The 27043-nt window shown below is 39.6% G+C and overlaps 2 protein-coding genes across 9 annotated transcripts; one reads left to right on the top strand and one right to left on the bottom strand.

Annotated features, from left to right (window-relative positions):
- Nucleotides 1-303: 303 nt before the first annotated feature.
- Nucleotides 304-9299, bottom strand: KCTD9 (potassium channel tetramerization domain containing 9). Of its 3 annotated transcripts, none has more exons than XM_040538390.1 (12): nucleotides 9173-9299; nucleotides 7831-7952; nucleotides 7120-7163; nucleotides 6844-6940; nucleotides 6286-6344; nucleotides 5699-5827; nucleotides 4999-5066; nucleotides 4801-4896; nucleotides 4250-4399; nucleotides 3748-3853; nucleotides 3354-3487; nucleotides 304-2569 (listed from the first exon to the last, which is right to left on the bottom strand). In XM_040538390.1, exons 1-12 carry the CDS (start codon nucleotides 9218-9220, stop codon nucleotides 2453-2455), a joined length of 1170 nt encoding a protein of 389 aa, XP_040394324.1. In that variant the 5' UTR covers nucleotides 9221-9299; the 3' UTR covers nucleotides 304-2452. The 3 variants fall into 3 exon arrangements, with proteins under 3 accessions (XP_040394324.1, XP_040394323.1, XP_040394320.1); XM_040538389.1 differs by lacking the exon at nucleotides 9173-9299 and adding an exon at nucleotides 8543-8666; XM_040538386.1 differs by having other exon boundaries at nucleotides 4801-5066.
- A 167-nt stretch (nucleotides 9300-9466) lies between these two features.
- On the top strand, nucleotides 9467-25362 carry CDCA2 (cell division cycle associated 2). 6 transcript variants are annotated; one of them, XM_040538436.1, is made up of 17 exons: nucleotides 9467-9653; nucleotides 10539-11132; nucleotides 11778-11908; nucleotides 12550-12697; nucleotides 13506-13702; nucleotides 14368-14446; nucleotides 14961-15193; nucleotides 15317-15401; nucleotides 15779-15999; nucleotides 16084-16162; nucleotides 16292-16330; nucleotides 16778-16833; nucleotides 17911-18051; nucleotides 18813-18984; nucleotides 19465-19676; nucleotides 20057-20934; nucleotides 22620-25362. In XM_040538436.1, exons 2-16 carry the CDS (start codon nucleotides 10604-10606, stop codon nucleotides 20897-20899), a joined length of 3165 nt encoding a protein of 1054 aa, XP_040394370.1. In that variant the 5' UTR covers nucleotides 9467-9653; nucleotides 10539-10603; the 3' UTR covers nucleotides 20900-20934; nucleotides 22620-25362. The 6 variants fall into 6 exon arrangements, with proteins under 6 accessions (XP_040394370.1, XP_040394368.1, XP_040394365.1 ...); XM_040538434.1 differs by lacking the exon at nucleotides 9467-9653 and adding an exon at nucleotides 9664-9742 and having other exon boundaries at nucleotides 16087-16162; XM_040538431.1 differs by lacking the exon at nucleotides 9467-9653 and adding an exon at nucleotides 9664-9742.
- The last annotated feature ends 1681 nt before the right edge of the window (nucleotides 25363-27043 follow it).

The raw sequence follows: 27043 nt of genomic DNA, 5'->3' as shown, positions 1-27043 counted from the left end.
ATTCCAGCTACTTTATTAAGCAAATATGATGGGTGCGGACAAAGCAGATGAATGACAAGTTAAAAAAATGAAGAGAGACATGGGGAAGGTTCTCAGAGTGAATTGGAAACTGCAGCAGTCCCCTCCAAGGGCTCGTGAAAGGCAAAAATCAACTTCAGCTACAATATTTTTGAATTTGTATACAAGGAGCTATCAAATTTAAAATTTGGCATCTTTTATAACTTGTCCTTCCAAGTTAGAGTCAAGTAAGGTTGAGTTTATGTTGTGTGTATTTGTTTTTTTTTTAAATGAAGACCAAGACACTTTTATATTTCACACTTTTATTAATGCAATTTAAATTAGGCTGGAACCTTTAATTTCTGAATATGCCACTTTGGGCTATTCATACAGCTTTGTTGTAGCAAAAGAGGTACCTTAAATTCATCTGTGAATGAATGATGCCACATGCTGTGATTATTTAAAACATAGTGCTTCAGTGAAAGTTCAAATATATTTTATACACAGTGATTATGAAAATATATTTTTTCCATACAATATTTTACTTCTGCTAGCTAGAAAATAAGATAAAGAAAAATAATTCATTTATTTCTCTAGCCCTAAGAATCTTCTTCTTCTGCAACATATACATCACTCAATGAAAGCAATGAGGTGGGAGACAGGACTCCAAAATCAAAGTATTTCCCTACAGCTATATTTCACCAAGGCTATGGTGTTGTCCTTGAGACAGCTCAAGAAGCCAGGGAATCCAGAAGGAAAAGAAATCCTAATTCCAAACCACATGGCTGTAGGATTTTGAGTCCTGGAAGTTCACGTGATATGCCTGAGTCAACCCAACTTGAAAGTAAGGGAGAATCCTGCACTTCTCCCCAAACAATTCATAAACCGTTCCTAAACTAACCTTTATAGATCGATGGCAAAGCAGCATTTTCATAGCAACTACTGAGACAGTATGACTTCTGTTCAGAGGACAGCAAATCTGCATCTAAAAGGCAACACACTGAAGTAACTGCAACTCAAAACCACTGCTAACAGTATCACATTCTCTAAGTTTTAGGATACGTTTGTTCTTAACTTCCAGTAACAGCGGCATTTCCTTAGATTCAATGTTAGTTGTAACTTTGGGGTATTTTAAGTAAGCATCTGAGGTATGAGTTCTTGATGCACCTTTTTTTTTTTTGGTATAGTTTCTTCATGTGCTTTTTGATTGTATAGAAAATAAACGTTTTGTTAGATGAGAACTAGAATGATACTACAGCAGAAACAGCTTATTAAACGAAGCGCACCACCACTTAAAGAAATGCTGAGAGGCTTTCTGCACTGCAGAAGTCATAGTTCCATACTTGCTTGCAGGTAAAGCAGTTGTGGAAAGGGCGCTCTGCCCCATGCAAGAGGCTTTTACAGCCACTTCAAGCAGGCCCAAAGTGGTATATTAAGATCTGGCTGGGAAAAGGATTACGCTCATGCTTTCAAGGATTCAGTGTACAACAGTATTTGCATAGTACATTGAGGCGAAAGGGGTGCCATTTATTCATATACTGGAGTCACGACGGGAGAAAGGAGTAAGTGCTGTGGCCCCAATGCCTATCTCTACTTTGGTGAGAGTGGATTGTATTGTCTTACACACATTTAACTTCCCACAAAGAATGAAACATTGACAGGTACTCCAGGTTGGGAGTGGATAGGACAATTAAAAGCAACAGCATGTTTCTTAGCAGCTGTGATTGATAGTGCAATTTTATACTAACACAGAAAGGATTAAGTAAGCCATACAACTTTTGATCGGGGTGTTTCTGTTATAACTCAGTCTGCTGTGTACGCAGATCCCTTCAGTGGAAGTGGCTTCCACAGAACATTTTAGATGATGATAAAGCTGTTCTATACCTGAATTCTAACTACTACAAGGCAATACATTACCTATGATGACAGTTAACTACTGTTTTCACCCCAGAAGAAAAGAGTACCTGAAAACAGCCTGTGGACATTGTCTAAACCACATCGGTCATTTAATACACTGTGCATGAATGAAGAAACTAACCGTAAATACACTAACTGTAATAACTGTAAACCTGAACTTCGTTGCTACTATACATGAATAACATCTATTCATATTGCAGCTACAGATTTAATAAATAGAATTGCATATATTGTGCTTTATAAATTAAAATGCATTCCAAAGTGAGGCAATGCTAAACAATGAATCTTAAAAAAAAAAAAAAAACACAAACATTCTGGTCCTAGAACCAGCCCCCTTCCTCACTCTGTTCAGAGGCAGAAACAGTACCTATTTCTACCTCTTCAGTTAAAGCTCCCTCCCCAAAAAGTGATCAAAGAGTTTACTTAGGCACTACTGCAAATATAAGTCGTCTAATAACCATTACTTCTAACTTAAGAAGGGGAGGAGGTGAAGAAAGTCACAAATGTTTTGATTCCTTCCTCTTCAGCATATTCTTTCCTATCTGACGCTCTGAGACATGTGCAAAGGTGTCAGCATCTCTTCAAAAATAGCTCCTTTTACATTAGATCCCCTCAAATTAGCTTCTTGTAGATCACAACCTGAAAGATCACAATTCTAAAGAACAAAAAAAAGATTAAGTATTAGTTGAATATGTACAGAACTCTGATCAAAACCTTACCTTAACTTTATTTATACAGAAGTCATGTCCACTTCTATGATTTCAATTTCCTTTAGTGGATCACTCTAGTGTAGTTTCAGTTATTTCTTGTAAGAGAGTGGTTGCTTTTCATGGTAAAAGCTGGATTTATATTAAGTTCTTAGACTTACACTCTTCATATCAAATTACCTTCCAGGAGTTACTACTGCTTGTTAAGCAAAGCTGGAAGAAAGCTGCCTCTTGAAATCTCATCAGATATTGCACTGAATGCTTCTCTAGAACTTGAGGAAGAACTGCTAATGTACATAGCTTGAAATGAGCTAGTTTGTCTTTCTACAGCAACAGTGAGAGGAGTGTACGATGTGCCAACAGTTGGGTAAGATTCCAATATTACTCTACAAATGACGTACCAGGAGAAAATACAAACAAAACAGGCAACTGCATTTCTCCTCGGTGTTGGCATGACCTCACACTAAGAGTTCGGTTTAGCAGTATTTCCAGGCTTCACTTCGGAGAAGATGCGTGCCATTCCTGTGGCTTTGAGACACTGCAAATCCAAGACTTCAGATATCTTCCAAACTGAGGCAAGAATGAAATAGGATTCTCTAGGTGATCCATATCTCACTAAGACTAATGAAAAGACTACTACATTCTGTCTAGTATGGAGGTGGAGAATCAGCCAAAAACCCACAAAATTTTTATCAGTTGACTATTTAGTATATAGAATTAATTATAACTCACTTCCAAATCAGTTCCTGCCAAAGTTGCTCCTCTAAGATTACAGTTTTTTAGTTTCGCATTTTTCAGTGTTGCAACTCTGAGATTAATTCCTGTCATTTGACTGCCTTCCATGTCAACGCCTTTCAGGTTAGCACCTAGAATACAAAAAAAGAAGTCATTTTTACCAAGAAGAACAGTCAGAAACACAGGAACTCCAGAAAGATGCTTGCTCAGAGCCATGTGAATTGATAGAGGTCAACGCAGAACTTAGAGTTTAATGGTTATATAGTCAAACTCAATCCTGCATACATGGCCTCTTCTCATGTAAAGATGAATTGCACAAACCACGGCTGAATCTGCCATATGGAACTAAAAATATATGTGGTTCTGTTTCCAAACAGGCAGAACTCCTTACCTTCCAAATTAGCTTTAAGGCCTGATGGATCTTCAAAATTGCACCCTTTTAGAGATGCTCCTTCTGCATTGGAACACAGCATCTTTACCCCTTGGAGGTTTGCACACTGATGGAGATAAATGCACGAATGAGATTCATGAACAATGCCAAAAAATAGTCAGCTTATGGTCTTAATTTCTGTTTAGGAAGTCAATCTATTAAAGCACAACAGCCTTGTTACTGTGAGACAGTGTAAAAACGTGCTACACTATTACTTCTCCATCATCAGGACAGCATGTAATTCTCTCCCACTGCCTTTCTTGTCTCCCCTTCTTCCCTACAGATGTGCAGGGTTTTTTTTGCTTATTAAGATAGCTTCTAAAAGCTTTTGAAGTGATCTAACTAGAATAGTATCAGAAATATTGAAGAACTATGTTTTACATTCATCTGCTTGTTCCAATTCACCTTTCCTTAAAATAAGGAAAGGATAACCCAGACTTTCCTAGACATAATTCTTACTTACATCGAGCACCGATCCAGAGAGGTCAGCTCTTTCAAGATTTGCACAGCATAAGTTGGCATGCGCTAGGTTGCAACGGCTTAGGTTAGCCATCTTGAAGTTTATATAGCGAAGATCTAGTCGTGAAAGATCTGCTCCACTGAAATTGAGACCCTAAAAACAAAAACCCCAAAAGTTACAGAAAATAAAAGACTTGCACACAAAGATATAAGTACACAGATACACAAAACAGGACCATCTATTCTACTACGTAAGACTAATGCAAATGCAGAGCTCTAAAGCATTGGCTTAGGTTATTCAATCACATCTTACATTTAAATAGAACAGCTTAACAAACTTCCTCCAGGAAAACTTCAACTTGAAGAAGAAAAGCTGTCCAAACATCACATTCAAATTTCCTACTAAAGTCACTCTGCCACAACTTGGACTCAAAATTCAATTAAAAAGAGAAGGTGGGGAAGCATTTGAACTTTGTGTTATTTGTCATATGCTGCAGGATATTTCACCACCTGACACCAATACTACAAAATGAGACAAAGTCTGCATTTTCGCACCTGACATCGCAGCTCAGACTTGGTTGGGGTTGCCAGCAGGAATCGCACAAACTCTTTTCGAGATATAGGAGAATGATCCTCTGCTGGCTGTGAATTCTGTTGAGAGAGTTGTTTAAGAGCTAATACAGATAGAACTACATTATATATTGCCTGGAAGAACAGGACATGCACGTTCATGTATAAAAGCAAGCAAGTTACCTTAATAGCTATTTCTAGATGCTCAATTAGTGAATCGATACCAAAAAACCTGGCTTCTTCCAAAACACCTAACAAAACAAAGCAGTATTTGTTAATTACAAGGAGCCATTAAACAAGATACCACTCTTCCCTTACAGGCCAAGGCAGCATACAGCCACACCAACAGCAGACCAGAAACTTTACATTCATCATTAATCCATCCTTAGTATTGGAGGACCATCAGTTCAGTCTAATTTCCCCACTTGTTAGAACTCTATTATTTCAGCTACACTAAAAGAGGAACAGATCACTTGTTGAAGGGATCTCTAACAAACGCATGAACTAATTAAACTGTCAACCACATACAGTATACTACATATAATCACATAGAGGAGAAGTGAACTTGCTTGTGCTAAAAGGAAAAAATGAATCAGAGAGGATGTTTCCAATACCAGCATTAAGTTAAAGATATCAAATCCAAGATTATGGCCAGATATTAATTCAGTATGGAGAATGGTTAATCCTCTCAAGGTAAGCTTAAACAATTTATTAAACCAAAGATGTGGAACTGCACTGCTCGAGAGTAAAGTCACCATAGAAAAATCCCAAACATTAGGATAATCAAATAAAAAGTGCCAGTGATTTCATCATGTTTACCAGAGGGCACAGTTTGACTTCTAAAGAGTAATAATTGAGGAGATGCCATCCAGGTAATACTTACCTAGCAAATTGATGCCATCATTTACAATGAGCTGTCCATGACGCAAATAGTTCAAAATTGGCTCAAAATACTCTGGACTGCGGTCAATCAGGAATGCTCCTCTATGATCTTGCTTATTTCCCCAAGCATCTGTTTCCACAAAATACATACCATTAAGTTTGATATATTAATAGAAAAGCATTTGCTTCAGTTTCAGATTGTGTTACTGCCAAGGGGGTACTTTCCACTTGAAAGGGTGTTTTTTGGAGAAAAGGAAGGAAAGTAAGAGTGAGGGGACAATATCCCTTATATCTAACTCTCTCCTGCTATAAATAACTAAAACATATTTCACCACATCCATGAGAACCATTGCTAGAATAAAAGCAGCATTAAATTTTACTCTGTCCCTGCTTCATAAAAACCATCTCGTATAGTGTTTGCCCATTGATCCTGGTATCAAAACAGCAAGTCACAACAAAAAGATGAAAATCAAAAATAAAAATAAAAAGACCCCAAACATATGAACTAGATCTTCAACTTGATAGTGCCTTTTACCTACTTTGCTAATTTGTTAGCTTAAAAGGTGAACTTTATTTCAAGATACTAACCTTTATCTTTAAACATGTGGGCCAACATACTGTCAGGTTCTTTATTAACCAAAGTGCTCCTAGAAAATAAAGGCAGTGCAATTTTATTTTTACAGTGGAAAGCTAAGGTGAAGAGACACACTCACTGGTTGCAATGTATTTCCTGCCCTTGGCAGCTTGAAGGTAGTAATGGTGTGCGATACGCATTCCAACAGCTACAACACTATACTGATTTAATTTCATACAGTGCAATAACAAAATAGATTTCTGACCTAAGGTATCTCAAAGGTACTTTAAATACAAAGCACTTAGTTATTTGAAATATTTCAGGGATAAATCCAAGCCCATTTCAGGCTTTCCAACAGTTTTACCACACATGTAAAGTGCTGAAGAATTTGTCGCAAAACTGCGGTAACAAATGCCTAATACCAAAAAAGCTGCAGAAGTCAAAGGCCTCCTACTAAATAGTCAATGATTTTTGTAGCTCTTTCTCAAGAGCATCCAGAGCATACACCAACTGCCAGCTGCTGTAACCACTGAAATCCAGTCCTTCAGGAGCCAAACTAGTCCCATTTTTACCGTGTCGTGGTGAAGTATCGGCCTCCAACATTAAGCGTTAACCAGTCCGTGTGCGATCCAGTTAGTTCCTCGTGAGGTCTTGCATCAGTCTGAGGATCTACACAGTTGAGGAGAACACAACAATTATTAGAAGAATGGTGACAATTTCAAAATCCTTCACGTGGTAAAAGATACCTTCTGAAAACAGCAGAAAATTAAATTTTTAAATTTACACTAAAGCAAACCAAACCCTCTTTCCATTAAAGAAGAGGTCAAACAAGAATTACAGAGACTTACCAATGAATGGTTCCCCTTCACAGACAAACAAAACATCATCATCCCTGAAAGGGGGAAGAGAAAGGTAAGAAAAAAGATTAAGCATAGGTGGTGTTTTTTTTTTTTTCATCTAAATGACACAGATCCCTTCATGATTACTTTCAGGTAAATGATAATCAGTGGCCATTAGTTAGAACTTAAGTATCTGATTTTTGTCCTGATTTTGCAGGTTCCAGGGGACTGCAATACTGTCAACTTCACTAGAGATGCTACCAATAGATATCTGTATCTATCAGGTAGGGATCACTTTTGTTACTCAACAAGTTTAATTTTACAAAAGTTACTTTTCTCCCCACTCTGGGTGTATTATATGAAGCCAAAGCAATGCTACAGTTTGTTTCCTTTTCAAAAAAAAAAACTCATGCCAGTGCTGAATGCAACAGTGGGACTTTGCTGGTGTATTCATTGCACTGTGAATCAACGCAGAGGGATGTTAAAAGGCATAAAACGCAGCTTGTGTCAAGTTCTGATTCACCAAAATAGACACGCTTTGAAGTTCCACAGAGAGCATTATTTTTCCTGGAGGTGAAAGCACCTTTGAGTATACTGGCTGGAAATGGTGAGATCTGTTTTGACAGAAAGCTCTTGTCATTGATTAAGGTCAGAGCATTGACAGGCTATTAAGTCTCTTAGTCCACGTCCATGATTTGAGTTTTACTGGATAAACCTTACCTAATCAACGCGATATCATCAATGAGTCCGCCTTTTCCATTGTAAACACTGGTCGCCTTTATTCCCAGCTTATTACTAGCCACAGACAGCAAATCCGACAAAGTGCCATACACGGCCACGACCTGGGGAGGAGAGAGGCAGCTGGAGACCCCCGTTTGCCCAGCTCTGCCCTTTCAGGGCTGTCACCCCCTTCCAACGGGGGAAGGAAGGTGTTCCCATGCTAGTTGTGTGCAGGTTGGGCTCTGCAACCTGCGCTGTGATCACTCAGGAGACATTACTACCACGTAGCTTTTAAGGAAACCAGCAAAATTTCACCGAATCCTAGAACCGCTAAGGTTGGAAAAGCCCTCCAAGATCATCTGGTCCAACCATCCCCTACCACCACTGTCACCCACTAAACCATGTCCCCAAGCACCACGTCCAACCTTTCCTTGAACACCCCCAGGGACGGTGACACCACCACCTCCCTGGACAACCCGTCCCAATGCCTGACTGCTCTTTCTGAGAAGAAATGTCTCCTCATTTCCAACCTAAATCTCCCCTGGCACAACTTGAGGCCATTCCCTCTGGTCCTGTCACAGTTACCTGTGAGAAGAGGCCGACCCCCAGCTCCCCACCCCTTCCTTTCAGGCAGTAGCAGAGAGCAATAAGGTCCCCCCGAGCCTCCTCTTCTCCAGACCAAACAGCCCCAGTTCCCTCAGCCGCTCCTCACAGGACTTGTGCTCCAGGCCTTCACAGCCCTTCTCTGGACACACTCCAGCACCTCGACATCCTTGTAGCGAGGGGCCCAGCACAGCACTGGAGGAGCAGCCATTCTATGGCAGGTAGGGCAGCTTCCCCCCCCCCACCAGCTCCACCTTGGAGCTCTTCTCCAACCCCACTTATTCCCTGGTACCTTGACTCCCTTATTCCATGGATCCCTGGCTTCCTGACTCCCTTATTCCGTGGTTCCCTGGCTCCTTGGCTCCCTTATTCCACGGTTCCCTGGTTCCTTGGCTCCCTTATTCCCTGGTTCCTTGGCTCCCTTATTCCCTGGTTCCTTGGCTCCCATATTCCATGGCTCCCTGGTTCCTCGGCTCCCTTATTCCCTGGTTCCCTGACTCCTTGGCTCCCTGGGGACCGCTGAATCCACGGTTCCCCCAGATGATTTCCCCAATCCCCCGGCTGCCTGGCCCCTTGCCCCCCCCCCCGGCTCCCCAACCCCCCGGCTCCTTGGCTCCCTTAACTTACGCCCCCCCAGTCCCCTGACCCCCCTATCCCCCGGTCCCTGGGCTCCCTGACCCCACAGCCCCCCGGTCCCCCTGGGGCCCCCATCCCATGCCCGCCCCCCCCCCGGCCGCACCTTCCCGTTCCGGGGGCTGCCGTTGACGAACAGCGTCACCCGCCGCATGCCGCCTGCCGCCCGCCCGCTCCTCCCGCTGCACGAACCCGGAAGCGCAGCGCCCGAGCGACAGCGGCCGCGCCCAATCGGCGCCCCGCCCCGCCCCGCCCGCTGACCAATTGGAGGCGGGGAGGCGGGGCGGAGCGCTGCCGGCTGCCAATCAGCGCAGGAGAGAGCTGTGACATTTGCATACAGTGACTCGAGGCCGAGCGCGGCCTGTGGCTGGCTCTCTCGGTCACGTGGGGGCGTCAGAGGGGCGGTTTTTTTCAAAGCGGTGCGGCGTGGCGCTGTAACGGCTCTTGATCCTTCCGCTCGGGGGTTGTCAAAGAGTCCCCAGTCCCTCCACCACCTACCGGCGCCGGGAGATGGGGGCAGCGGCTCGGATGGGGCCTGGGGGGGCCGCTTTGTCCCCGCGAACCTTCGGCCGTGGTGGCTACGGGTTGTGAGGGAGGGGAGCCAGAGGGGGGAAGGCGCGGAGGGATACGCGGCGGGGCGGCCCGGTTTGAACGCGAGAGGCGGGCGGCGGCGGCGGTGAGGTGGCTTTGAGGGGGGCGAGGCGCTGAGGGGACCCTGAGGGGACTCTGAGGGGATCGGGGGGCTCTGAGGGGATCCACTGGTGCTGAGGGGACCCTGAGGGGCCGGGGGGGGGCTCAGAGGGGACCGTGACGGGTGACGGCTCACGAGGGGACCGTGACGAGGGGTTTTGTCCCTGCAAGTGTCGCCAGGGACCCCTCGCCCAGCCCCGTCTCTGTACAACCGCAGGGAAGGGGGTGTCAGGTCTTGCTGTGACTTGAGAACGTGCGGGGTTTAACGGCTTAATTCCTGCTCCGCAGTATACCAAAAAAGCATGCCTTCGTGGGAGCGAAGTTTCCGACTTATTTTCCAGGATTCTCTGTGTTTAATTTTAAAATGCAGGAAACCAAGTGTAAAAGACGTTAGCGTCTTAAACTTCGCCAAGTTAGGCTTTACTAATGCTAACTAATATTTATTGCAATGTTTATTATAGCAAAGCAATGACAGTGTGATCGAGGTTCACATATTTGATGCTAATGTGAAGTTTGTCATAGGGTAAAAGCACAGCGTCATAGTTCCTTACTCCTGAAACATCTGTGGTGAGGTGACAGGTGTGCATTTTTATTTTTCTTCCCGGCCTTTTTATGTCTTTTCAGTGTAGCTTTCTGGAGGTGCAGCTTTCCTTTTCCACACACACTGATAAACCCCTCACTATAGAAAAGTCCAGGAAATTCCGAGTTTTGGTAGTAGTTTGAGAGTGGTAGTGGACTCCTCTTATGAAATGCCTACTAACATTTCTTATTCTCTTTGACAGGGAGCTGTCATTACAGGAGAGCAAAGAATGACTCAGTGTTTGGTTCTCAAAATCCATCACTAACAATGCACAGACAATCAAAGGTTGTAAACGTTACCCTGAAAGTTAAAGGTAATGAGAGTAGAAACACTGAAGAGAAGGAAGAGACCTCTTTCTCTGATCTGTCAAAGGACCAGAAGATTTGCAAAGTGACTGAATCAAAAGCCACAATGGCGTCTGAGAAGGAGAATTTAAGCGATGGGAGCCAAATGCAGTTGCAAAAACTCACCCTGAAATACTCCAAAGTCCTAGAGAAGGAATCATACCACAGCAGAAAGGATGCTAGCTGTCCGCTTGCTGAATGCTCTTTTGATACACTAAAAGGGGATGTGGTTGGTGAACCTTCCTGGCCTTTGAACAGTAAGGAGAAATTTTCAAGAAGTGGACCTGGTTCACTGGGGGATGAATGCTGCTTGCCACCCAACAGGGACAAAGCGGAAGAAAAATCCTGTTGTGGGATAGTGGAGAAACAGAGGAGAAAAATTGTTGACTTTGCAACTGTAACAACTGCTGAATTTGGGATTACTCAAGAAAGTTTTACTAGTCCATCTATAGGTAAGGCTGGAATGATTCATGTCCTGTTGTCCTTCTCAGAGGGACATCTGGAGGTCATCTGGTGCAATCCCTATCAAAAGCTTCAAAGTTTGGTCAGGTTGAGGTTGTCTGGCTGAGTTTGAATATATCCAAGGACAGGAATTTGATTCAGTTCTCTATTTGCGCTCATTCCCTATTCTATTTTTTTTCTGTTCTGGTGACAGAAACTTTTCCTGTCAGTGAGCTTCGCAAAGGAGTTGAGCAGTAGGACAAATTCTGCAAGTATTGTGGATGGTTCCTTAACCTGCAATTGAAAAAGTTGAAAAAATTGAAAAACGGCTCAATTTCTCACTTATGTGGTTTAGTTAAATGTAAATCATGCTTTTTGTCCTCTTTTTTCTTTTCTTATGTAGAAAAAGAATGTTCCACGTCTTATTTTTCTGTTAGTTGAGCAGAGTTTTAGAATCTGTTTTGACTTGGTTGAAAAACAGCATGAAAGAGAAGGAAGGTTTCCTAAGCTGAGCAGCTAAATATGGCTGTTTCCATAAATAACACAAACCAATCTTTAAAAAAACAAAACAACAAAAAAAATCTGCCGTGAAAAAGCTGTAAGTATTCTGCTGCAATTTTTCTTTGTATTTTTTTTCTTCCTGTGTCCCATTTCAGGGAAGTCTCCAAATGCATTAAAGTTAAGACGAAGATCAGCGATTGGAGTACGAGGGTCACCAGAAAATAATGCCCTTATTCAGTACCTTGCCCAGCAGAGAAGCAATAGGCAAAAAGAAACTTTTACACAGGTGAGAGTCTTGCTCCAATGTCAAATGCGTTATTTTAGTTCCCCTTGGAATCGATGGGTAAGACTTCAAATTTAACATATGCTGGCAGAAGGAGAATGCAAGTCTAAGGAAGAAGTCAGAAGAAATAACAACGGCCTAAATTTTATTCACTTCCTTAGATACCTTATTTTAAAATAAGGAGATGTTGCAGGTTTTGTTTCTGTAGAGTCTAGGCTTCTCCATGGCTGACTTGCCTGTATATTTTAATTTTGTTTACCGTAACCTTCGCTTTGCTGCATTTGCCATACTTGATATCTGATTAATTAAAGCATTGATAATCCAAGATAAAGTAAATACTAAGGTGACTTCTTTTTTTTTTTTAAATCAGACTTTTTAAGTTAGCTTTTGTTATTTCAAACTAACATAGACTGTCAGAAAACTAATTCTGGAAATGGCCTGGAAGAAATGATGAAAGGCAGTAAAACAACAGATTTCTTGATATGGTTCATTTTTACTTTTTTTTACCATATAACTAAAACAACAGCCAGGTTAAATACAAGATTTTCTTCTTCCCTGGGTATGTTTTATGCCAAAGTATAAATACAAAGTAAAAAAGCTCATCATCTTAGAAAAAGTGTCTCATGCCATTAATTTTCTTTTAGCACGCTAGTCCTTTTAAACTTGCCAAGTCATCGAAGAACAAAATCAATGTCTTTCAAACACCTTTGAAATCAGTGCAAGAAGCTGAAGGGCAGATGGACTTCTCTGGACTCTCACAAGCGTCTGGTGCTTCTCAGGAAGCAGACTGTGGTAAGTGAATTGTATTTCTGGTACAAGATTTATCTTAAACATTAGGTCTTCCTTTAAAACAAAACCTATGAAGCAACACACTATAAAACAAAAATGTTTTCCTTTGCAAGGGTTGGCAATGGTTTTGTTGTGCATTTGTTTTTGGTTTGAGGGTTTTTGTTTAAGTCTGTCTTATTTCTTAGTGCATCCTGAACAGTGATTTCTCAACAACTCTTGAAAATCATTGGAGACTGCGTTTTTCATGGTTGTTTTCTTAACCTTACTTTCTAGATTTATGCCTTTTCATTTACTTTTCACAATGTATTAGTATTCTCATACTTCTTCCAGGAACGTGGGAATGGTTTTAAGGATTATGATAACTGGTTTTAGCTCTTCTAACTCTTGTCTGTCTTGACTGTGAAGACTTTTGATCAGTAGCTTTTAGGTGCAGTAACTTAGAAATCACGATGCGTTACTGCGTGTTGTGAATTTCCTTATTTCCTAATGAAAATAGCAAATATTGCAAAAGTAGGTCACGACAGTACTGTGCCAACTATTGAGAAGATGGTAGAGTGAAACAAACTAAAGTTCATTACTTCTCTGGTACTGCTGGTATTCATACATTTATATAGAAAGAAGAACTCGCTTTGTTTTGAAGATTTGGTAATGTTATTTTGAAAGTTGAAGTCAAAATTGGATGATTTTTTCTTTCTAGCTAGAAAAGTACCTAACGTATTGAATCTTACATTCTTTTGGTGAAGAAACAAAAATAGCATTGACTGAAAGATTCGAAGTTTGCTGTTGGATTGTTTGTTTTTAATCATTGTAGCTCAGAACAAAGTACCATTCACAAAAAAGTGCAGTTTGGATCAGCAGAGTGAAAAGTCTGTGTCTGACTACAGTGGAGCTGATCTGAAAGAAAATTTAAAACAGAACTTGACCTGTGGCAATAAGTCTGATTCCAAGATGTGCACCGTCTTGTCCTCACACCAGGATGTGACTGTCACCGAAACTGCTCTTTCTAAGGTACTTACACAAATGTGGGCAATGAAAAAACAAATAGCGCAGCAAATCTCCCTTGTAAGAATTATTTTGTCTTGTACGTCTTCAGCAGTTGCTTGATATTCCACGTAAATTCATTCATCTTCATTTCCATTTATGGTACCTAATCCTTTTAAGTTTTTAGCCTTGATATCTTGGGAAAACTAATACAACTCAAGTAATGGATGATTGAGGAAACTGCAATCCTCGTTTCTGAGGGGATTAAAAACTAGTTAACGTATTTTTATAAGGCAACGTTTGCAAGTAGTTCCCTCTATCTTTGGCCATTGATACTGATTTGAAGAACTTTAGGTTCTTTGGTCAGATAGGTGTAACCTGTTTTGGATTGAAAGGTTCAGCATGCAGGTGAAAAATATTTTCTACATTCAACAACTGTTTATTCAGCTGAGGATTGAGAAACCTCAGTGTGTTTTAAGAATGTCAGTTGATACTTCCAGTGCTAATAGATCAACCTTTGAAGCAGTACTTTGGAAAGAATCCCTTGTATACATTAGAAATGAGTTAATGAGCAGACAGACAAAAGCAGATAAATGTCAAGTACTTCACAAAACTCAGCAGATTATTTTGATCTCTTTTTCATGTCGTGAGAGTGTGTATATATATCTTTGTATTCTTGTAACTTTTTCTAGGAATGGGCTTATAAGCAACACAACCCTATTGAGTATTCGGATGCAATTCTAATAAGAGATATCTTAGAAACGAGCCATGGTAAGAAGTTTCATTGTTATTATAATCTTGCTATATTCTTATTAGAAACTCAAAAAAAAAAAAGAAATATTTGGAAGGTGGAGCCGGGCCTCTTGGGTGGTATGCTAGCTATGTGACACAAAAAGCAAGTTCAAACTGAGACACAGGGTGGCAATAATTGTTTAAGAATTTCCCTTGATTCTGCTAGGCCATTCTTAAGGAAAAGTATTGCTGAGCACTTCATGTCTGTGAAGCAGAATGTGCAGACTCATGGGCAGAGAAATCCTGATGCAAAATCTTAGCCTTCATGTAACACTCCTATTTTGTTTCTGTTTTTTATGAATCACTCAAAGTATGAAATGAAAATATGGCGTAAGAGTAGCAGAAATTCAGAAAATAATTGATTTGTATTGATATACCAAGTGAAATTGCTGAGAGAATCTATTGATGTGTGTACATCTATAGTTAAGATTCCTAAAGCCTTCTCAATTTTACTTCAGTCTTTAATTTTCACATCTGTGTACTTGCTCTAAAGATTTCAGTCCCGACCATATCAGTAAAGAAGTCAGAAGTAATGTCATATCAGACCTACACAGAAAGAAAGTTAATTTTGCAGAATTGAGGCTGGAAATCCATGATGAAAGCAAGCCACCTGTCACACCACTGCGAATGGGAAGTGCTTCATTAAATGAACATACACAGAGTGGCTCCCAGCTGCGATCTGTACTGAAGAAAACGCCAACGAAAGAACTGACGGATTCCGTTAAGGTTGGTTAACTAACTGATGTGGTGGTGGGAATGCTAAGGATGAACTTAGCATTTGACTTGAAGAAGGACAATCTTTAATTAAATAGTACTGATTAGATGATTTTATCACTTAAATTTTTATAGGAATACTCAACTGATACTGTTGGCAGTGGAGGAAGAGAATCTCTTACAGGCTCTGAAGTAAAAATCTGTGAAGCATTGCAAACAGGTCTGACCCCATTTTTATGGGTTTTCTTCTGTTGTTTTTTTTTTTTTTGGGGGGTGGTGGTGGTGGTGTTGTAAATAGAGTATTACATAGGATGATAGGGTCTTTTCTTTTTGCAAAATCTGAATAATATTTTGCATTAACCACCACTGAAGTAGCTCACACATAGGGTCCTACTGAGTGAAGTGGAAAATAAAGTTGTCAAGGAAAAAAAAAATCACTTCAGAAACCCTTTAATAGCAGGAATGATAGATAGTATTGCCTATTTTTCAGGAAATTTTACACTTGTCTAGTTGACAAGTGAACTTGCAGAATAGTTGAACTTTTCTAGGCTATTTTCTTCTACTCTGAGTTCACTAAGCAGTCTTTTGCTACAATAGAGAAAACTGAACAATACAGCTCCAAAAAGCCAAAGAAGAAAAAAGTTACTTTTGGAGAAGATCTCAGCCCAGAAATATTTGATAAAACTTTGCCTGCAAATACTCCCTTGCGCAAAGGAGCGACACCAGTCCGTCATCCAGGATCACAAAGCAATAGCCCTTTTACCAGGTCAGGACTCCTTGAGGAGCCATTATCCCAGCCAAACTTTGATTGCGATGACGTAAGTTGGTTTAAACTACAAAAATAGCTTCTTACAGTCTCCATGAGTGTTCAGTATTTTAACTTCTTTTTGCTCATCTTAAAGCAGTGCGTTGAGCCTCTTGAAGAGTTACGAGAGGATTCTGTTGCTGCAGAAGACATCTCACCTGTTGAAAACACCACAGGTAACCTTGAGTTGTATTTTTGTCATTAGATAATGCAGCTTTCTGAAAATCGAAAGGTGACAATTGTGGTTTTTTGTCTTATAGAGGTGATATTAATACTAAAAGTTAAATGTTCTTGCTTTCTTCTAGAGGTCACTGCTGTAGCTGCAGAGTCCGCCTATTGTTTAGGTAAAGCGGATGTTATTTCAGCTATTATTCTGTGCAAGTGGCTGATCTAATTAGACTTACTGCTTTAAATAATTTGTTTTACTATCTTAATTATGATATTGCAATTTTGATGTTTTTAAAACAGCAAGCAACACAGTAAGAAAATGGAAAGGGAGTTATACATTTGTGTGTATGTCTCTCAATGAGAGCTTTATAAGCACGGATTATTTTGTTACCAAATCCTCCCAAGTGTTATTTTCTTCTATTCTGATTTATATTGTAAAGCAAGCTGTTAAGTTTTTTTCTTTAATCTTTCCATGTTTGATAGTCCTTTATGCATAAAATCTTACTTAAGACTAAGATCTAAACATGTTGTACATAATATTAAAAACTGTGTGAATAGTTTCCTCAATACGTTTGGCCTTTTTTGTTGAACTGAACTAATATTTGCTTTTTCTTCATATACAGTAAAAGAATCTGACAAATCTTACACAATAGCAACTCGTTCCTCTACTAAAAGGAAGGTAAGTTTCTTTAATGTGGATTTGTTGTTGTTGTTGTTTTGGTTTTTTACATCTTCTTCAAACAGGGATGTTGTGTATACCTCTCAAACGTATATCAGAGCTTTTGCATCCTCATATAAAAGGATTGCATAGATCCAGGTATATGGAAATATCTCCCCTTAGTGCAGCTAAGGAAATTTCATTTATGACTGAAAGTGGTTTTTAAGTTATTAAAAACAGCTTTGCTTACTGTCTGATACTTAAATTTACGATTTCTATTTAATTTTGCTGGAGCTTTCCCAAATAGTTTAGCCACAACAGAAAGTTAGAGATATTCATATGCTTTATTCATCTGCTTTAATTTCATTTTCATGCTCATGGGCTTCAGTCATGGAAATCTAGAAGGTTGTATTCATTGAACATTTAGGAGAACAGAAACAAAGTTTTCTGTCTAATTTTTCTGTTTGGTTTAATTTTTTTGAGATATAGGAGTGTGTGGGAGAGGCTAATAAGTTCAAAGTTGTTCTGCAGCCTCTGATGATTCTCTCACTATTACTGAAAATGTGATTTGTGTTCCCAAGTCCAGTGCTGAAGGTCTTCACTATAACAGTGAATTGTCTGCTAACCATAAGACACAAACAGACAGTATCCTACCTGTATCTCTTCTGGTTGCTGGAATTTTAAGGTGCATAGAATTTTTTGTACAAGAATTTCCATAAGAAATGCTTTCAGACATGCTCCAGTGTTGTACAGTTCTAGAATGCTTTATTGGAGGGGGAAGGAGGAAAAAAAATGAAAGGCAATTAGAAAAGTAGCCCATCTTGTCAGAAAGAAATAACTGAAGATGAAAATTTACTATATTCTTATTAGAATACCCTTTTTCTCAAAAGAGAGCTACATTGTGAAGAGACAACCTCTATAAATCTTAACTGCTGTGTGTCCAGCTTTTATGGCTTCATATATGAAATAACAGACTATTTGCAGCAGGGTTCGTATGGCTGTTGGACTGTGTTGCTTTTTAGAAAAAGCAAACATGCACCTGCACATGCACACATACACATGTACCCCAACAACTTAAAATTTCATGTTCCTCAACAGTCTAGCACCCATTCAGATGGGGTTGATCTTAGTACCCCAAGAGCCACGAGTACTAAGAATGTTAAAGATACCAAAAATCCAAGGAAAAACAAGCTTCAAAGACCAAAGAATATTACCACATCTGCTGCCAAAAAGACACAAGTAAGTGACAGCCTGGTGAATAATAAATTTTATTTCTCCATCCAGATGTCTCATGCAATTAGTTTTTTCTTGTGTGTTTTTGTGTGATTATTTTGATGTTTGTAGTAAAGATTTTCTAAAGAGTGTTTTGTTTCCTGTTGCTGCTGATATTCTCTTCTTCATGTCTGTCTTGTTTTCCTAGACTGACTGGCATGCCTGTATTGCTTGTTAGGGCTGACTAGCAGGGCTTTAAATACTTGCAGGGCAGAAAGGGTACTTTACAGATGAAGAGTGGAACCTTTGAGACTTCAGGGACACAAGATGGGTTTGTGGTGCTTCTCTTATCAACTGTGGACAGTTGATAATTCTTTGAACTTGCCCAGGTTATGCCAGTTTGCTTTAAGTGCTATACAAGTGTGAGACTTCTGACGTATTTTAGCTTTTTGTATATTGGAAGGGAAAGGAAGTAATCCTTTTCAAACTGGAAAGATACGAGTAAGTACGAACGAAGAATCTGTAGTTTTGAGCTGAAAGACTCATTTTTTTTTGATTTCCAGATTTGGTTAAATGAAACAAACAAAAAAACTAATATCTCAGAAGTAATTCTTCTTTGTATTGTAGCTTTTAAATTAATTTGTAGATAGCAGAACAAGAAGGACCTTAATTTGAGAGAAACGATAGTTTTCTATCAAAATCCAGTAACAAAAGTTATTTGTTGGAAAATACCGCAAAGGATCATTATAATTGCACTGTGCTCTGCTTGGTCTTCTGCATCTCTTCAGAGAACAAAACATACAAGCTCTGGGAAAAGAAGAAAGAGAAAAGTTAAAAAATCCTTGTATGGGGAAAGAGAAATGGCTTCTAAGAAGCCTCTTCTGAGCCCTATCCCTGAGATTCCAGAAGTTCTCTCTTCTGCCTCATCTCCAAGCTCACCAAAGGCAAATGCACTTCCAGGTAATGTGGTTTTAGTTTTGTTTTGCCTTACTCATTCTTTTTGCTTCAATAGTTAATTACAAAGCTGTTGATAGTTATCTTCAGTTCTGGGCATAGGTAAAGAGCACAGTATACATTTTTCAGTTTTAATGGCTTTTGGAGTGGAATGAAGGAGAAATAAATGTTAGTCTGTAATAAAGCCCAAAGCATCCACTAGATTATTAGTCTCCAAGTGCATCACTTCAGCTCTAATAGGACTCCAGTGTCAAGCAGACAACAAAAAAGACTCTCTGTACCTTGACTGCAGACTGATGTTTTCATAGGCTTTAAAAATGCTAAGTGATGTGCAGTAGCATTGTGGAGAGGCTTTTTTTGATGCTGGTTGTGTTCTGTAATGCTCATTTAGGAGGTTATAGTTTTGTGAGTTTGTTTTAGTACTTCAGAAATTGATTTCATACATTCACAAGGAGAGTCAGGTAACCATGTGTTATTCTGATTCAGAGGATGCATTTTTAGATTCGAAATCCAGGAATGGTCAAAAGGATGTTCAATGGAAGCAAGCAATAGAAGGAATGAGAGGGGAAAACATCCCTGCTGTTCACGTGTGTCCAATCTCTGAGGACCTGGACGTTGTAGAAAGCAGGAGCCCTGACATTACGGTGTTTCAGGTGTCAGATGGTGACCTGAAGTCGGTTTCTGGTCCTGATCATAAGGTAACTGATCTACTTCAAGTTACTGCTAGAAAATAAGTCCTGTTCTTGGTGTTGTTACATCAAAAAAGTAATGTTTCTGGGAAGGAAAAAAAAAGCTAGCTGTTAGTGGTTAAACATTGGAACAGGCTGCCTGAAGAGGCCATGGAATCTGCATCCTTGGAAGGAGGTGTTCAGAACTCGACTGAACCTCAGGCAGCATAAGCTGGCCCTGCTTTGGAGCAGGTTCCTCCCAGCATGCAGGGTTCATTTTTTTAAGTTGGTCGGTTTTTATTTTTGAGAATGACTAGACTTAATGAGGAAATCTGTAGCAGTTGTTTAATTGTCAGCTGTTTGAAACAAGTTTTGGGTGGATTGTTTCTGCCTATAATTTTTTTTTTCAGTTTCCAAGCATTGTACCAGACCCAAACTATGTTTCTGACACACATGACTGTTTCCAGCAAGCTGAAGAGACTGAGTGTTTAAAAGAGGAAAAAGGAAGTGACTTCTTGATAGAAAACGAGAAATTACAGGGAAATTTCCCAAACAAGGAAGATTGGCTAACAGGGCTAGAATTTCCAGAACAGGACACTGGTATACATGAGATTCTCCAAAACACTGGCCGTCCACCAAAAAGATCTTCAAGAGCTAGACCAAGAAGAAGAAGCAGTACTGTCTATATTCCTCCTGTTGAAAAGTTCAATTTTGAAACAATTGGAAATGACCTTCCACTTTCTTTTAATGTGGAAGAAGTCTTATCTGCTCCTCAGCTGAAAAATAACTCCTCAGAAGGGCCTTTTAGAAGGAAAAAGGGTAGCAGCAGTGAAACAAGCAGGGTGAGACGCAGCATGAGGCTACAAAAAGATGCAGAAACAGAAGGACTGGCGTGGATTCCAGTGCCCGATGAGATTCTAAAGAACCCTCCTCTGGTAGCTTCTGGTTGCAAAACCAGGAGAACGATAAGCACATCGGTCCTTATGGAATCTGAGAATATTCACCACAGAGAAGAAAACCTCATCCAGTTTGCAGCGCCAGGGAAGGAGAACAGTGACCCTGTTAATCTGGCTGATGGTCCTTGCAGGAGATGGAGGAGGAAGAGCATGTGTGTATCAACGCCTCAAGAAACAAGAACTTGGTCTCAAACCCGGAAAAGGAGCATAGCAAATTCTGTATATAGCAAGGACAGAAGGAACCAAAGACACTCTGAAGAAGCAGAGATACCTGTTGAAAATCAGGCTAACACTTAGTAAGGTTTCAGCTACCTCCCATTTTCTAAGTGAAGGTCAGTGTTAGATTCTTATATTCTCTCTTGGGAATGCTATGTAGAAATAAGATGTTCCTTCTGTCTTCCACTTACTTCCTTCTGGGTAACTTAGAACTGATTTTCCTTGTTTTGATGACTAAAATGCTTGAAGATCAGAACTGCATGGAAGTCCTAGCTTGGCTCAGTGCCTTGGTCTGGTAGACAGTCACGACAGATAACCAAGATGACGAAGTCTTTTCTCCAATGGTGAACTGCATTCTGACAACCTCCTCACCTTTGTCTACCTCCTTGCTTACGTGTTTCATACTTTAGCTCAGTCTACAGAGCAATTGCAATTAAACACTGTAAATGTTATTAAAAACTCGACAAATGACTGACTTTCTCTGCAGCCACCAAGCTCAGTCATCTCAGGAAGGCAAAGATTAATTTCTGTCGGGTGGAAGAATTGCTGTAGGGACTAGTGATTTTTTTTTTTCAATATACAGCAGTAAGACAAAATAAAGAACAACTTGTAGATGCATGCATAAACATTATGTATGCAATATGCTTATAGCTGTGGCACCTGCACAGCAGTGTGGGTTTTTTGCCTGTGAAACTGAACTGTGATTGTTAGTCTGGTTTGTTTCATAGGTAATCTTGGCACATTTGCCCTACTCACAAACGCACGATCAATATGTGAAGTGGGTAAATGGAGAGAGATCAGAAAACGTGACATTTGGCAATTTTGAGTAACAAAGTTGATAACTAAAAAAATAGTATTACAGTGAAAAGTTACTTTTTCTATGAATGGGGGTTGATACTAATCCATACTTTGGTAAAAAGGACTTTTTTTCTTGAAAGAGCAGGACTCAAGCTTTGAAGTCTAATCAAAGTAGATAAAACCTGAATTTGACTTATGTAGTCAAACCAGATTCTAAGAGATTCCCTTTTAGCTAGAATTGTTCAACATGTTGATATTTCCCTTCGGCTAGATCATTTTTTATAAATTATTTTTGAAACCTGTGTTCCACATTTTAAAAATGCCATAAAAAACACTTCAGATTTTTGGGGAAAAAAAAAAAAAGAAAGAGTTTGGCTTGAAGGGGAGGAGTGTAAATCAGCAAAGCTGTTACCTTATACTGTAGAAACTTAGCTTTACCTTGTCATACCAGAAGGGCAGAGTTTCTACAACTAAGAGCTAGGAAAGACCAGAAGGTTGGTCTTTTTTAAAAAAAGAAAGAAATCAGTAAATGTGGCAAACCAAAACATTTTTAAAACTTCATTGTATATAAGAATTTTTTAAAATTAAATTGGCTAAGGGAAGTGAAATATTCATCATGGAATAAAGCTGCATTTAATTTCTGGACCCTTCTGATCTTCACTGTGTGTGTTTTATTTACATTGCATAATGTTCAGTAGTTGACCTGTCATCTTACTGTTTCAATAATTCTGGTTTGAACAATAATAAAACAGGATGACTGTAGGTGGTCAACTTAAACGTTTGCTGTAGCTTTCATTTTGCATACTGCTCTGTTTCAGCCCTCGTGAAATACCTGTGCCAGCTTTCAGAAAATAGCTTTCTCTTGAAAATTATCTCTTTTGTGACCTTGTTTTTACCGTTATTGGTGTGGAATAAAATATTTTATATACTGGGCTGCTTTTATAAAACTTAGAACCAAACAGAACAATTTCATGTTTATGTACGTTTTACTTTTTCTCTACAGACATCATCAGTTTTTCCCAAGACAAGAACTCCTAAGTCATCTTGAAAGGAACTTCACTAATTAAAGACTGTTCATCTTGTACTGCTATAGAAATATTATGGAATTTATCAAAACAGTCTCCTTGAGGTTTTATTTTGGCCTTTGTGTTTGTGTCACAATGAAAATTTTAGGTTTGGAAACAGGGTGGCAACAAACAGGTACTTGGGTTAAATTTTGTCGTGATAGCAGTATGTTGGCTTGCCAGGAGAGGGCAGTCTGACATGAGTTTTTGTGGTCATAACTGAATTATTTTGAAAATGTACAAAATCTTTGAACAGATGCTAGCTCAGATTATAATCTAAATTTATTTGAGATGAAAACTGCCTAATAATAGCTGCTACTTCTAACATTCAAAAAGAAAATCAGAACAGCAAGTGCACTAAGTACCAAAATTTATACTAGAGAGGTGAAATGCTTATGCACCATATTCAGATAGGACTTCCTATGTGGAAATCACATAGCACTCTTAAACACAGCAGAGCTCTGCAGTTGCTGCAGAGATGTTAGGGTTTACCTGTTACATCACATCAAGCAGTGAGGGAAACCTCTTGAGACTGTGGGTGTCAGATCCTGAGTACCAGCCGCAAATGGTCAGGTCAAGTACAGAGACGTCCTGGAGGAAGGAGGCAATAAACTAGCATATGTGACACAAGAGGGCTGAATCTCCGAAGTGCTGCCTAGAACCTGCTTTTTGTGGTGCTGCTGTCCTATGCATCGGTCACAGCAGCAGTGGAAGTGTGTTTTCCCTCGAGGTTCCTTGAGTGGATGTGTTAAGTGCACTTTAGATGTGGAGTGAAGCGTAAGTAAAATCAGAAATAGATGAGCAAGGCTAAGGGGAAGGAAAACCAAAGCTTGCATTTGCCTCCTGGCACAACTTGGTTGAAAAGGGTTGAATTGCGTATAGATGCTCGATGGCAGTTTGCATGGCTTGTGTGAGGGTGAGGTTGGAACCTGAAGAGAAATAAAGGTTGCAGTAACTGGGTTTAATCTGGAGAGGGCTTGAGAGGAGACAAGGCTTCAATTATGCAGAATCTTATTGTAGGAGGAGGTTAATGATCAGTTCTCCGTATCTGTACTGGAGGGGACGATAAACAATGTTTTTAAATTAGAAAAAAATATCTTTTTAAGCAGTAAGAAGCAGCTCCAGCACCAGAGATGGCTGAGCATAAGAATACATTGCCTTGGGAAGTTGTGAAATCTCCATCACTGGAGGCTTTTAAGAATAGATTAAACGCCTGTCAGGAATATGTGCTGTGACTTCTTCCTCTGAGGAAGAGCATCTCTCTTGACTCCTGGAATAGTGTAACCAGCAATTTGATGGCCGTGCTGCTCTGCAGGAAGGGTGACCAGCAGAGTGACCAGCACTGTTCCCTTTCCAGTTTTGCTTTTCCAAAACTGAGTTTCCATAAACCTTTGAATGACAGCAACTTCACTATCTGCATTCAGTGAACAGAAGTACTTTGAGTTGGTCTCTTGTCTTTGTTGCTGGGTGAGGGTATAGGAATGAAAATTCAGGTATATGTGCAGACAAGTCCCGAGGTTCAAGAGATCTTGAGTTTGTAGTTGTAGTTTTCAGCTGGTAATTGCAGCACTACCTGGAGCAGACTTCAGTGGTGTTCTGTCAGGCTAATTAGTCACTAATACCACCGGTAGTTTTACTTGTGACGGGGTCGTTGGACAGGAACACCCCAAATCAGCATTGTACAACTGAGCTGTGTTTTAGTTTCATCAGTGAAGCATCCCTACACAGTATGTTAGATTAGGGACTATGCAGTGTCCCATTTTGAAGGCTAGCCTTTGGAGCCTTCAGTTTAAGTCACCATTTCAACTATTTTTAACTAAGTTCTGTGTCAAGTTTGTGTATTTTAATTAAGAAATTTGTGGTATGGGACAGTTTTTTACCTCTCATTCACTTTCACTACTATTCTAAGGCGAAGCTTTTCTCTCTTTAGAGGGTTATTATAAAGACAAGCTTGGGTATTCAGTAATGTTAAATTTTGTATTGTGTAGATGTGAAATGGCTTCAAGCATGGTGGCAATAGCTAGTGGTAAGCGTTTATTGCCAAATAATTGCATTTAGCAGGCTGCCATGATCATGCTCCAGCTGACAGAGGACAAGCGGTGAGTCCTAGACAGACCGATCACTTTGCCATTCTGTTGTAATTATGATGTAACTAGTAAGTAAGAGTAATATATTACAAATATATTGCTTTGTTTGTGCTTTCCCATGAAGTGCACTCTTAATGTATTCTTGGATATTCAGGCAGCTGAATATGTGGAAGCAAGGAGTACATCACAGTTGGGATGGTCTTCCCGTAGACTTGCATTATATTACTCAGCTGAGAATACAAAGACCAGCAATACTTCATGTGCTGTCTTCAGAAAGTGTTACAGGGACAGATTAGGGTCTCTCTTACTATTTTCCAGCAATTATTTTATGCCAGTGTTTTGCTATAGTGAAGATGCTCACTGATTACAGAAGTGGAGGCTGTATGACCAAATTTTCTCCCATGTGATTTAAGAGAGTTCAAACAACTTTCTCAACCTGGCACTCACTATAAGCAGGGGAAAGAAAATAAGGAGAATAGTATGTGCTATTTTTATCATTTGCTGATAAGCTCTATTTTAAAATAATTGTAAATAAACCTTCATATCTTCAGCTTTTTTTCTTTACTTGCTACTGATTAAATTGGCAATTGAAGGGGGTGCTGAAATGCCTGAGTGTTGCATATAAATTTCACTATTGTATATTCATTTACTTGTGATAATGATGTAGTTGTTTAGAACTCCACTAAAATGTTTTGTGCTCTAGCTGCTCTTCCTGACTCTGAATACTCTAGCACTTTTACAGTACATAGACCTGGAAAGAAATTAGCAATGAAGTGATCTATGCACAAGGAAGCAAACAGAAAATCATTGTTAGATCTATATACCAGGAAATGGAGAGGAAAAAAAAAGCCATTGATGTATGCCAAGTATAGTTAAAGCCTATAGAAACAGGAGCGAGCAGTGAAGAAATTTCATTTTCAAGCTGCTAACAGGTATGTAAGTGATGGAAATCATTTTAAAAACAAACTGTACCGTGTAGTTGAATATTCCTTCAAATTGCACCGTTTTTAGATTAGGAGGTAAACAGTGCAAATCACAATGTTTTAACTTGAAGTAAGGTAGTGCCTAACTCCACTGTGTTCCTGTGGAAAAAATGAGGTGGTGCCTGTAACTTATAGACAAGAAGGCTAATGTATTAGTTTTGTAATTAACTTGTGTAAATTGTGCATAACAGAGCAATTAACTACTTTAACCAAGCTTTAGAGGGAGACGAAGAAAAACCTGTGTGTGCTGGGAATGAGGGCATGGAACATATTCCCTAACTCAAACCTGAAAAACCTGGTGTTAGTCTTGGGTTATTTCCAGTGACCCCTTGACTCCCATCTTCCTGCCCCCTGCACAGATTTGGAACTGGTCAGCCATTTTTGTTTTTGGAAGGGAGAGGAGACAGATATAATGAATGGCTTTTATTGTGCAATATTTCAAAACCTTTTTGACTGCATTCGGATGGGATGGAAAATGTTCTACCCTGTACTGTAGCCAAAACAAACAAAACATATTCCCTAAACCTGGATGTGTGTTTCACTCAAACTGGCAGTAGTTAGAGCTCTACTCTTAAACAAGAATTTAGTTTGACAATTTTTAGGCCTTGTTCAGCTGAATGTAACAGCCAAAGAAAATACGTGGAAAAAAATTAAATAATACACATATTTACAGCTTGCAGGTGGCATTAATTTTTGCAGTTCATAGTGTTTAGTTTCAAGAATCCCTGTTAGTTGGGATATATTGTAAATGTTAAAAAATATTCTTAATTGTCTTTTTTTTAATGAGTTTTTTTTTTTTTTAATGAAAATAGTCATTCTGAAGGAAAATACATTTTATGTAGCTCCCTGATGGGTGATAAATAGCTGTGATTCAAGGCTTTAAAAGTTTAGGGTCTACCAAGAAACTGAAAATTCTGCAAACACAAGACCCAGCAATCTAGCAGTAAAACCTCGTGACAGAAACCTGCTAGGGCCTGGCTTCCAGCTCCACTAAAGTTTAGTTTAAATACCCTCTTTATGGTGCAGGCTTACTGCTGGGTTTTGGCATCGCCAGTCAGTTCGGTGAAGACCTTGCAGTGTGTAACCAAGATAATTCATGTTGCGCAACATGTTTTATGGCCTGAACAACCATATTTATCATTAATAATAATAACTTTAAATTTAGACACCTATGCCAAGAGGCCTCCAGGTATTGTAACAATGAAGAACTAAAACTGTAAACGTAAACTAAACGTAAACAAAACGTAAAAAACAAAACGTTTACGTTACAAAACGTAAACAAAAACGTAAACT

This window comes from Cygnus olor, chromosome 27 (assembly GCF_009769625.2).
Source record: "Cygnus olor isolate bCygOlo1 chromosome 27, bCygOlo1.pri.v2, whole genome shotgun sequence".
Taxonomy (NCBI): Eukaryota; Metazoa; Chordata; class Aves; order Anseriformes; family Anatidae; genus Cygnus; species Cygnus olor.
This window is presented reverse-complemented; position numbering and strand designations above follow the sequence as displayed.

Excerpts from the sequence above, each read along its gene's own strand:
- CDCA2 (XM_040538436.1), top strand. The coding sequence starts at position 10,604 with ATGCACAGACAATCAAAGGTTGTAAACGTTACCCTGAAAGTTAAAGGT. Across the intron at positions 14,447-14,960 it reads TATCTTAGAAACGAGCCATG|ATTTCAGTCCCGACCATATC; the intron begins GTAAGAAGTTTC and ends CTTGCTCTAAAG. Across the intron at positions 16,834-17,910 it reads GTTCCTCTACTAAAAGGAAG|TCTAGCACCCATTCAGATGG; the intron begins GTAAGTTTCTTT and ends GTTCCTCAACAG.
- KCTD9 (XM_040538386.1), bottom strand. The coding sequence starts at position 9,220 with ATGCGGCGGGTGACGCTGTTCGTCAACGGCAGCCCCCGGAACGGGAAG. Across the intron at positions 6,941-7,119 it reads TGAAGGGGAACCATTCATTG|ATCCTCAGACTGATGCAAGA; the intron begins GTAAGTCTCTGT and ends TCAACTGTGTAG. Across the intron at positions 5,828-6,285 it reads CCACATGTTTAAAGATAAAG|ATGCTTGGGGAAATAAGCAA; the intron begins GTTAGTATCTTG and ends TTGTGGAAACAG.